This window comes from Clupea harengus, chromosome 19 (genome assembly GCF_900700415.2).
Source record: "Clupea harengus chromosome 19, Ch_v2.0.2, whole genome shotgun sequence".
Classification (NCBI taxonomy): Eukaryota; Metazoa; Chordata; class Actinopteri; order Clupeiformes; family Clupeidae; genus Clupea; species Clupea harengus.
The window spans coordinates 26,759,443-26,771,879 of NC_045170.1; the positions used below are offsets into that span (position 1 = coordinate 26,759,443).

General features: G+C 40.8%; 2 protein-coding genes and 1 long non-coding RNA gene across 3 annotated transcripts; 2 read left to right on the forward strand and 1 right to left on the reverse strand.

Moving 5' to 3' along the window:
• Positions 1–756: 756 nt before the first annotated feature.
• On the forward strand, positions 757–2,052 carry LOC105909213. The gene is made up of 3 exons (XR_004165845.2): positions 757–864; positions 1,254–1,456; positions 1,706–2,052. It is a non-coding gene; the product is annotated as an uncharacterized LOC105909213 (long non-coding RNA).
• Positions 2,053–2,510: 458 nt separating this feature from the next.
• On the forward strand, positions 2,511–3,920 carry LOC105892242 (galectin-3-binding protein A-like). The gene has a single exon (XM_031586176.2). It carries the CDS (start codon positions 2,546–2,548, stop codon positions 3,470–3,472), a length of 927 nt encoding a protein of 308 aa, XP_031442036.1. The 5' UTR covers positions 2,511–2,545; the 3' UTR covers positions 3,473–3,920.
• A 7,172-nt stretch (positions 3,921–11,092) lies between these two features.
• On the reverse strand, positions 11,093–12,114 carry LOC122133814 (structural maintenance of chromosomes protein 5-like). The gene is made up of 2 exons (XM_042710689.1): positions 11,947–12,114; positions 11,093–11,825 (listed from the first exon to the last, which is right to left on the reverse strand). The coding sequence occupies exons 1-2, from the start codon at positions 12,034–12,036 to the stop codon at positions 11,550–11,552; spliced, it is 366 nt and encodes a 121-aa protein (XP_042566623.1). The 5' UTR covers positions 12,037–12,114; the 3' UTR covers positions 11,093–11,549.
• Between the last annotated feature and the right edge of the window lie 323 nt (positions 12,115–12,437).

Below are 12,437 nucleotides of genomic sequence, written 5' to 3' on the forward strand. Positions count from 1 at the left end.
TACGGAGGAAATCTTTCAGATGAATCTGTTTCTTTCATTCTCTTCTTGACACTACGAAAATGTCACAAAATTAGGATTCAGTTGCTGATTCTCCTTTTTAAAATGTTCTAGTTCCATTCCACTGTAGGCCTGGGTCTCTGGGGCTAAAGCCCCGGTTATTTTATGACTAACCCCGGATCACAAAATAATGGTAATAAAAAAGTGCCCCGTATCATTCTGATAATTCAATAAAGACCTCGAAAATAATATGACATCGTTGATCCAAAATCCTCCAACTGTTGCGGTTTACAGGGAAATGAAACTCATGGTTAATTCGGAAGCCAGGTCTCGTCTTCATAGTAGCCCACCCCTTATCCTATACATTTAGTGAAACACCGTCTTGTATAGAATTCGTTGACTGCTCGAGGTAAGATAACGAGGTAAGATTTCACAATCGGACCCCACGAAACATTCGTGTTATTTACGTTATATACTGCAGCTCATTTAAACATTTGCAAGTCAGCCGTTTCTTCTTCCTCTGTAAGCATCTTTCATTTTTCCCGTAGCTACTATTCTTTATGTCCCGTTCTCCCACTTCGCATGTCTATCATCTATATCTATATCTATATCAATATCTATCTATCTAGCTATCTATCTATATGTGTGTTTGTAGCTTGTATTTAGAGAATACATTTATCTTGTTTCAGGAAGTAAAGTTTAGATAACCTTGCAGGTTCCCCTTTCACTTTTGTATGTGTTTGCCTTTTCCACAGAGACTGTATTTCACTCATTAAAATGCCGACTTTGACAGGCATATTGTATGTATCGTGATCTTCTGCCTGTTATTCAGTGGGCTGGAATCAAGGAGTCTAGATTGGCTGGATGGTGAGTGTATTTGTGTCCTGTTTTCAATTAAATGCTAATACGTATAATCTTATTTGACAGTGTCAGATCTTGTTTGTCACAGTAACCTAAATTTTACAACTGACCAACAGACTACTCGGACTATTCAAATAGTCAGATTTCAGATTGAATCCTAAATTGTGATGCAATATGTAGCGTGCACTCATTTCTACATGTTTGTCTGTATTCTTCATCAGTTTACACATGGGGAAGAAAAGTGTGAGGCTAATATTATGTGATTGTTACAAACACACGCACACACACACAGTAAGTGAACTGCCATTAATGACGTGTGTATTAGAAAGTGTGTTGTTTGTGTCTCAAATGGTTTGGTTTGATCTCTGTTGGCCTGCGGTTTTCTCCCTCTTCAGATGGACGTAGGCAAGTACAGGAGGACGATGTTCGTCTGGTGGGTGGGAGTTGGCCATCAGAGGGGCGGGTGGGGGTGTTCCACGCTGGCAGCTGGGGGCGGTGTGTGATGATGGCTGGGGGACGGAGGAGGCGCAGGTGGTGTGCACCCAGTTGGGTTTCCGTGGTGCCCTTTCTGCAGAACCAGGAGGGAAGTTGGGACAAGGTTAGTCATCTGGATCACCTGTCTCCTAACTGCCATTTTAAGAATGAAAACTGTGTTTGCAAGCCTGTATGGCCCAGCTGAATCTCTCATGGACCAAACTGTATTATGTTGTGCCCCATTCAGATGAGAGGATTCTTTATTAACAAGAGCATTTAAACAAACACAGCATACATAGGTTTTAGGAAGAGGTGTCTTTCTTCCAGCTATTTCACAACAACCACAGTGTGTGTGTATATGTGTGGTCATCAGGTTCTGGAAACATATGACTGGATGATCTAGGATGCAAAGGCAGTGTGAGGTCCCTGAGTAGCTGTGCCTTTAAAGGCTGGGGAGTGACTGACTGCTCCCATTCAGAGGATGCTGGTGTGGTGTGTGATGTTGGTAAGGTCCCTACTGAAACACAGACAAACTGCTGACAAAAATTAGAACAGATAGTTAACTACCTCAACTGAATGTGTCAATTATTTATAGTAAGCAAGTATAGTAAGAAGTGTGTCATAAATGATCAAATGCAAATTTAAGATTGAAGATCAATCAATCAACAAATGAATCCACCTCAATAGATTTTTCCATTCATTAACTCAAAGGAATAATACAAACATGTGTACCATGGACGATCAGACCAATAAAGATCTACCAAAGAAATGGTTGGCTTAAGGACTTAGCAATAATATTACAAAGGAATAGGATTAACCATACTACTGACTGTGCCTATCCTCACAGATCCAGCTTTTAACAACACCAAGAGCTACCCACTGGATCACAGCATTGAGCTCTCTGAGCAGCTGGGAGAGCTGTTTGTCAGTGGCAAGGGTTGTGATTTCACCCTCACAAATCTCCTACCCCCCGGGAGATTCACTGGAAGTGGAGACGCTTGAGGCCCCTGCTGACAACACTAAAGAGAGTATCTGTGTGCCCAGCCTGGTTCTCTCTCTCTTCCCCAAAATGTGTCACCAACTCAATCTATGAAATGGACATCAGCTTGAACTGCCAACCTTTCATCAGGAACTTCATATGGTATGATGTCAATCATTTCACTGCACAAATAATAGTCTCAAATCAGAGTTTTGTAGGTCTGTAATATTCATCATGGCCCCCATGCTGTCCCCCATGGAGTGGCTCACTGACCTCCTTGTTGCCACCAACTGGTACCTCTACACACGCAGTATCACAGTCACCTCCGCCTCCATGCAGTGTCTTCATCAGCTGGCTTCTGAGGTTGGCGCAGAGCATCTGATGGAGGACATTGGACGTCTCTTTGTGCCCCTGCTGCCTGAAGATTCCTCCTTCCGCACACAGGTGGCGCTGTTCAGGTACGCTGGGCGGTCCGGTGATGGCCTGCTCCGTGAGAATGTCTTGCGCAACCTGGGCTGGACTGTGGAGCCGCTGGTGGCTTCGGCCCAGTGGGTGAGCCTTCCAGAGGAGCTCCTGAAGGGTCTCCTGGTCCGCTCAGACCTGGTGCGGCCAGACGAGGCCTGGCTGCTGGGTGCACCGGATGCCTGGATGCTGGCACAAGGTGAGGAGGTGAACCCTGAGCAGCAGGCAGCTCTGCTGGGTCACGTGCGTTTCCCCATGATGACCCCAGTGCAGCTGTATGAGCTGCCCTTCACCTCCCGCCTCTACAGCAGCCACAAAGAGCTGTTCCACTCTGCCATCCTACTGGGGTTCCAGTTCCACGCACTGAACTTCTCCGCTCTGACTGGGCATGTAGATGGACAGAGTGAGCAGTTCCAGTCCAGGATTTACACTTCCAATCCCTGGAGCGTTAGCTTCAATCTCACAAGTTTGTCCAGGAGATATGACCGATGTAATTCTTGTGGAACGCAAAAGGCATTCAACACACCTGTCCCCATTACATCCACTTATTCATCTAGGTCTATCCCATGGCTTGCTGAAGTCTTTTCAACTGATCAGAGTTGCCTCAACTACGGCTATATGTGCAAAAAATTAATTCTGGCCGCCTTCAAAAGAGAGAGTATGATACACGCTACCAGTTCAGCAACCGACTGTTGTTAGCCTGTAGAGTAAATATGTCTTCCATATGCAAGAATTCAAGAACAATGAGGCTAGGATCTCAAACAACATTTCCATCCCGTGTCCAGATGACCTTAGCAACCTATTCGTTGTCCGACCTCAGTATGCCTGAGGTGACTGCCCCATCATCACAGACAGTGCTCCCATGATTCCCCCTGTCTGGAGCTGAATGTATCTCATTACAGTTTTCATTCATGATCAGATGACACAAGAATGTGTTATTTTAAAATCGTACACTGTTTCTGCCCACAATTGTGCTGTTACCTTGTGCCCAAGGGCTATAGTTCATAAAGACATCAGAAATATCACCCTTCCTGTAGAACCATACTTTCAAAATGATTTTCCATCACAGCAACCTGTTGCTCCTTAAACTACATACGCTTTGTCTGGCTGTGTTTGTGCTTCCCTTGTGCCTGGATATTTTTAATTTACCAATAGATCACTAGCACCTTTTCATTTAAAAAAATAAAGACTAATGAATGAAAAGCATCAATGTGTCAATGGCTGTCCTCTGTAATGACTGTTTCTTTCAGGGGACACAGATACACACACACATACACACACACACACACACAGATACACACACACACACACACACAGGCATTAACGGTCAACTACACCTCACCGCAGTCCTCACTGCAATGACCACAGACCCCAGTGATGATTAAGGAGCGAGTGAGGTTCACTGTTGTGGATTGAATTGTGGGTGCCATGCTACATTCTAATATTTATGTCAACCTGTATGCCTGCACAGCAGAAAATACCTTGTGCTGCTGATGGCCCAAGAAGAAGCTCAGATGACTCTGAAACCTACACCAATTGCACTAACTCACACACTCCGCTAACACAATAACACAGACACATACGTATATGGCAGTTCTCTTCACTCACATTCACAAGGACAATCTGAGGGGAGTCCATTACCGGTTTAATATCCTGCCCCCACCCTGAAACCTTGTTTGAAGGGTATAACTGAGGAGAAAAATTACAAATATCAAAAAGAAGAAAAAAACTCAGACCTCTGAGGAGAAAATTGCAAATGAATGAATATGATCAGTGAAACAGCTTTTGTATCAGTGAGTTTGTAGGCATGGGGTATGTGCTCTTAGGTGAAGATGTACACTCTAAAAAATAACTGACCCTATTTACACAAAACAATGGTGGTAACAATTTCCCCCTCCTTTTTTTAAGTACATTTTTCCTAATTTTCCAAATGTCCTTCACTATAATATATTACGTAAAGCTTACGAAGATTTTTAGGTACATTTTTACCTTTGATTACACAGATTATCCAAATGTCCTTTACTATAATATATTACGTAAAGCCTAAAGAGGTAAAGCCTCTACATACATTTTCCTAGCTTTCTGAATGTAAATGAATCCTTAAAAATTAGGTTTCATCTACTAATCTTTTCCTGTTCTCAAACCTAACATGCTTCTGATTTTTTAAACGTGAATTTACATAACACATTTCAATAGTGTAATAATATGACGCCACACAATTTAAATAACAACTGGTTTTATTAATCAAGTAAGGAAGACACAGACTCAACTTCACTGATGCCTATTCATTTTCTAAAAGTCAGGGATTGCCAGTTGTATGTGTTGTTCCATTTCTTCTTTCCCCCTCAGGTCTATGTCATGAATTTGTGTCTGTAAAATTGAAAATGTATGTGTTGGACAGTTTTATCTCAAATGGTTACTGATAGGTTTTTATGTGCAACAGACATTGGATAATTAGTTACGTGTATAAGTCATACCTTTACAATGGTTGTCAGTTGATGTTTACAATGCTGCAAACAGAAAAAAATACAACGTAGAGGTTAGCCTACATAACTGACAGGCAAAACATTACTAACAGACTGCAGACCACTGCATTAAAGTGACATTTAAAACTAGAATATGCATTTCCTGAAGGAAATACCAGTGCATGAAATGCAAAAGTTAAGAAAGGAAGAAGTAAGGAAAGAAGAGTGAACAAAAGTGACTATGGATAAAGACAGAAAAGAGAGAGTGAAGAGGGAAAAGAAGGGAAAAAAATAGACTGAAGTAGAGAGATGGAGTGTAAGAAAGAGGAGTTGGAGAGGGATAGAAGAAAAACACGTGGATGGAGGTTGGAAAGAGAGAGGGAATGAGTGAAAATAGGAAAGAGAATGGACTGGAGGAAGGAGATGTTAGAATGATTGATGGATAAAGTGGAAGATATAGACATGGCATGGAGAAAGTAAATGAAGTGGGAGGGAATACGGAACCCATGTCACAGTATACCAAGCCCTATTCATGAGTACCATGTGACGTCACTGCGTTTAAGCGCCGCCATCTTTGTGTCCGAAAGTCTAGCTGAGCGTCAGATGACTAATGCTACTCTTAACTAGGGTTGGGTACCAAGAACCGGTACCAATATGGAACCGGTTCCAATACAACCGGTACCTACCCGGACCAAAATGCAACGCAGATTTCGGTGCTTCATTTCGGTGCCTGCGCCAATTGAACACGGTCGCTAGGCAGATTCTGTGGGGCACATGTAAAACTGCCCCAGCTCCCAATGTAAACTTTGTCCTGTTAGGTGGTGGGCCGAAGCCTCGTATCTGTTCAACTTTGCATTTTAATTTGGGAGGACCTGAATTTCTAAAGTTGGGATGATTATATAATTTCTAACGATAAACCAGTTGTTGCCAGGACAGTTTCCCGTGGAGTTTGTCAAACCCATAGTGTAAAAGTTTGTTAAACTCGCCGGCTAACACAGTTGCCTACTAAATCAGTCGAACCAATAACACGATGTTATACTGGCGTAAGAAAATTATTAACCAATCAGATGCAGCCATATTGACACCCATTTCACCGATTACTCATGTTGACATCTTTCACTGCTGCCGCGACAGCTCCAACCCATTGAAACGGAGACGTGTTGTAAGTAATCATTTGATCAGTATTAGGCCGTTTTAAAACATGTTTTTTTCTAAACCGTCTTTTTTATACGTGTGTGATGGTGTAAATAGTTTTAGTTCGCTAACGAGCCGTAGTTTGTACTATATAGCTTTGCTTACGGTTAGCTATGCTATTTGTTAATACCTCATTTACCTCATTTACCCTAGATTCTCATTTGCTCTAGATTGAAAGTGACTGGGTAGAAAGGTTATCCTTGGCATGCATAGTTTTTCTAATAACTGCACCCTATGACATCCGTTACCCTCTACAAAGGACTAGACAAGACTAGACTATTTGGAATACTTACTAAAACAATGACAGGATGGTATAGTTTATGCTCAAGGATCCTGCATTAATGTGAGGTTATTTTTAACTATATCCTTTTCAGGTGTGCCGTAATCTCTTCTATTGATGGTGGAGTTTCCAAGACCTTTGAGTGTGATCATATGGATGGACGCTATGTTACCGTGGTGATTCCTAGATGGGAGTACCTGACGCTCTGTGAGGTGCAGGTATATGGAAGACTGCCGCCGGAGTAAAGCCCAGGGAAACGGCACAGGAGGAGACAAGCCATCTGTACACCAATATTCCTGTGGCTGTTTATTTTGGCATAACATTTTATATCTCTGTGTAGTATGAAATTCCTCAGCAATGTTTGGGTGTCTGATTAACAAAGTGAAGGTTATGCCTATCTCTCTGTGTGTGTCTCTCTCCCTGTGTGTGTGTCTCTCTCTCTCTCTCTCTCTCTCCTACCTGTAGGTACATAGTCTAAGTGTAATGATAAATAGTGATTTCCATTTCTCCAGGGAGTGTTGGATATTGAATTATTAGGCTCTGCCAATTAAAGAATGAAATGCACTCCTGTGTGGTTTTGAGTGTTAACATTCTACAAATACACATGAATGGTTAATTTCACAAGCTTGAGTGGAGCAGTTCCTATCCCTACTGCTCAGAGTACACCAACCTTTCCAATTAACAAATGTTGTTGCTTATAATTATTACTAGTAGTGACATCTGTAGAGGCATTTATTACCAGTAGCTATTTCTTTATCAAAATGGCACAGCCTAGACATTGAGAGACAACCCATTGCGTGAGTACTTTTACTTTTAATACTTAAAGTAAATTTAAAAGTAAGTACTTTTTACTTTTACTTAAGTAGGATTTTTGATGTAGTACTTTTACTTTTACTTTTATCTTCCTGGGTACTTTTACTTAAGTACTAAACTTCAGTACTTCCTCCACCACTGCTGCTTAGAGGTGACTTTATCTCTTGAAACAGTAACGGGACGCAGTCCAGATGTAGCAATGTGCTTTAAGAGCTTTTGTACATGTCAGCTTACACATCATTTTTCTTTGTCTTGGTCTCAGAGCAGCTTCACAAGTAAATACGTGCTGAAGTGCCCAAATTATCTAAAAAAAATCAATTTTTGTCCAGATTCCAATGGCACTTGAATGCCAAACCATTTAAGGCATTCCTTAATTAATTCAGTGCTCCTGGATCATTTGATGAAGTCAGAAATTCAGCAGCTAAGACCTGTTTTGAGAAAACACATTCTGCAGTTATCATCTTATTAAGGTATGCATTACTGGTAGGATAAGCACTTTCTACAAGAGCTCTGAAGCTCAACTCCTCCCCCTTTTGATCTAACAGCAGTGTTCTACTGTGAGATCATTGCTCAGGGAATTTGTATTTACCTTAAACACATACACTAAGGATGAAGACTTTGTTACGTTAAAAAAAAAAATATGCTTACAATTATTCATAATTGTAACACTTCATACACTGATTTTAACTTGGGTTAAGAAAATCAATGTGTAGGCACAAAAATGTTTAAAGTCTCCACTCCTGCTACCAGGCTAGGGTCTGATCACTTCAGCGTAATGGGCCATTCAGGGTCACAGGCGCGGCTGTACCTGAAGTTTGAATTAAGTGGTATGCGTGAGAGCTGTCTGTAACTATTGTGTGAACAGACACAGTATAACATTAAGCAGTCTAACATCTGACTTTATCAAAAGCATTGTGAAATCTGGACTTAAAGGAATCTTATGCCTTGAATCATGACTGGTCAATTCCAAGAACTGAATCTCCACAATCTAATGTAAATAATTTACAAATTGACTTAGAAAAATCTCTAAATTCAAATATATAAAAAAAAAATGCTGAAGATCTTTTCAAACATCCGTATGAACACAAAACACTTCTATTCTCTTGGGAATAATATCTGAGCGGGAAGCAAAACAATTAGAGTATGTCAACATACACAGCTCAGACTGCCTCGGACCAATACCCAAAACTAAAGTGTTTTTGTCAACTTCTAAGACAATCACAGTGTTTTGTCAACTTCTAAGACAATCACAATAAAAATATAAGTAATATAAAGTAAAATAAAATAAGATTTTAGTTTTTACACAGGACTCTACTTCCTATATTTCCCAAGATTAGGCAAGTACCATGAATTTAAGTACTTAAAGTGCTGTGTCAAAAATGGAGTGAAGAGACATCTTACAGCAAACTCGAATCAGCAAATACAAGAACGTATCTTTCGGTGAGGACCTCCATCTAATGGTAATTAGTTTTATACTATAATTGAAGATTCAGTCTTAGGTTTGATCAGTCAGGATTCAGGTTTATTCTTGCACAATGGTGGCCAACTACTGTGAGACAGAGACTTGAAGATCCACCCTTCCTCTCAGAGCTTCACCTCAGCATATCTGATTATCCCTTGAGGGACAGTCTGTTAAATACACTGATATTTAAGGGGTGTTACCGTGTATTCAAATGGGCCATGGGTGCAGGGCTCTTTGTCTCGACCGGGGGAGGGGGAGGTGAAAGTCTCTGTCTCACCTCACTCCTCAGGTCAACCCAAAAAATACCTTCACCCAGGAATGTTTACATGCTAGTTAAATCCAAATAAAAGTAACAATTATAAATAGGTATAAGATCATTGAATTATTGACTATGGCATATTCTTATTAACTATACCGGTCCCTTCATTGAAGAGATAAATAAACAATTGACGACTTTCACTAACAAAGACGTCATGGGGTAGGTTTCTCTAAGCTTGTTTTCGACAAAAAACTGTTGCGCCACCTACTGTTCTGGCGGTGAATTGTTTTCAGCACCCACAGCCTTCGGAGAACCATAAATGCAAAAGAGTCCATCCAATCCGTCCGCCCGCCCATCCGTAACAGAGTCGGAGTAGCCTAATCGGCCTCTAGGCGTTGTCTGTAGGTAGGGATTAGCATAATAGAGGTGTGATCCGACTTCCCAAAAGCGGGGCAGGGGAGGGGTTTGTAGCTTTTCCATATTTGCGAGTAGCAATGGTCAAGAATCTGGTCACCCCGGGTAGGAAAGTTAATATGTTGATGGTATTTCGTTAGAACTTTCCTCATATTAGCCCTATTGAAGTCTCCAACAACAATAGAAACTGCCTCAGGGTGAGCATCCTCAAAGCCGTCTAAGAGAACTGCTTCACTGAGGCAACAGAGTTTATTTTTTTTAAGTTTTAGGTTCAATGTACCCTAAACCCTTGACTCAAACTACAGGTTCATTTTGTAACATGTTGCAATGTTTTGAAAGGAGTGCACTGTATTCAGTAATGAATCAACCAATTAAATCAATAAGTAGAGATATTCTGTCCTGGCATGTTTGTCAACGTGATTAAGGCAAACTCAGACAAGGTCATTGTTTTCATATATTTGTGCTGAATATTTGACATTTGTACACAACACTAACTCTTGACTTCACTTTCAGGGCAGAGGTTATATCCTCTATCCCAGCTGGGAAAACCCACACCTTCAGCTGGGATAAAGGGTTGGAGGGCCGCTATGTTAATGTCGTTTTGCCTGGAAACAACAAGATTTTGACACTTTGTGAGGTGGAGGTGTATGGCTATCTGGCCCCAAACGGTAAGCCTTGTTCTTGTAAATATATCACACATATCACAACATACACAAAATATTTAGGTTTTAATTTCATTTAGAACAAAAGCATGCAAAAATGTAGCAATATTGAAACAACTTTGCACATGTCTTTGTCAAGACTGAACAGCTTTAGAACAATTAAAAACAAAAAATTGTTTTCAGTATCCCCACTCTTGCTCGGATTTTTCAGTAAATTAAATGGAAGAGGGATCTAAGTAAATGTCTTGTTCAAGAGGCATTTTACTTCCTGTCAATTAAACACATACTGTCACGTCTGCGCTGACATCCGCTCCGGTCACGGCCCCTCAGTAGGAGTTAAATCTTCCAGTGGCCTGTGCCGGCAGAAAGTACAGGCCAATGGCAGGAGGCGGGACAAGGCAGTGGCCTGTGGCAGCAGGAAGTACAGGTCAATGGCAGGAGGCGGGACAAGGCAGTGAGCCGCCAATCAGCATCATCGACCATTGACATCCAATTGCACGAACGAATACCGAGCGAAAAGTGTTTAAATTAAATGATTAAATTAAACAGGATTAAATTAAAGTTCGTAGTTAAACTGTTATTTAGCTACAAGCTAATAAATGTTGTGGTAGACCTACCGTGTGTTGAATATTAAAGTTTCAGTACGTATAACGTTATAGTTTGATGAACGATAACAAGCTCCTTTTAAAGTCAAATAGGGTGGTAAAGATAATTTCAGCCTTTATATTTATAATACAACAGAGCAATCCGGCATAATTACATTACGGGTATGTTAACTCCACTCCAGTGTGTGGTATTAAAGACAAAAATATTCTCGATGCCGACTGTGCGTCGAAAACTGTATTTATTTATTTTATGAAAAGCTAAATATTTGACACCACAATCAGATCTTTGCCTCAGTGCTTACCATCTTTTCTGTGATTTTCTCCAGATTGTGATTTAGCCTATATTGTTACTGGACTGTGTGTGTAAAAGTGTAAATCAATAAGACTGTGCTCTACATAAACAAAACCACAAATCACTTTTTATCATAAGAACATTTAATCAGGACGAAACAATAACAAAAATTGTGCTTTATCAAAAAAACAACGTATTACACACACACCACACACGGCACAAAAACATATGGCAGTTTTTATAGAGTAAACAAAGGTACATCAAAACAAGAAACATTGATGCACAGAAATGCATAACATTTTAAAATAGAACTTAAGAGTAACAGAGGCACTACAGTTCACCATCGAACATAGCATGAACTTCGAGGTCCTGTTGATCCGCACAATCTTGGAGAAACACCTCCATGTCCTCTTGTTGTGTGAATATGAACAAGAAGGGGTCTTTAGCCTCCAGGTCATCGCTGGTTCTCAGCGTGCGCAGTGCATCCTCTTTTTCCACCTCTGTCATATAAATAATTGTGGGCAAGGAGACACGTCCCTGGAACCGCGTCATATGGCGCCTTGTCCACTCCACTGCAGTTGTCAGGTCTGACATGATGTTTGTGGTCTGGGTTAGGGAAAGGGTTAGTAAGGGAAAGATAAAAAAAAAAAAAAAAAAAGGGTTTAGTAGATTTGACATTATTCAAGGGAGCTCCCATATTACACCACACCCTGACAGGTTACCTTACCTCCACACTTGGTCTTTTACAAGGAGGGGGGGGGGACTCCTCCACAGTCAGGGCCTCCACTGCCTGCATCAAGGCAAAAATGAGTTTCATTGAACAATCACTATACTATAAAATCGCTTAACACAACCAATATGTCAAGTATGTTGTAGAACAGATACAGTCGCTATAAAGTCATGAATTGTCCCAGAGAACATGTCCAAAACTTAAGAAAGAAATATTACCACACTGTCCTGCTGTGTTGGTTATCTGACCTCCTTTTCTGCTTTTGTCAGATCGGGGCAGCTTCAAGCAGAAGGTTTGGCCATAAGTAATCTTATGGATGGCAACATATAGAAGGGTTCAAATGTCCAAGTTTTTCATAAGTTAAATACAGTTGGAAAAACCCTAGTTAATAGGAGTTTCTTGGTGGAAAGTTGTCCAGCAACAGAATTGACCACCATCGCCTTGCAATGTTCATGTCCGACTAGTTTGTGGAAAAGCACACATTTTAA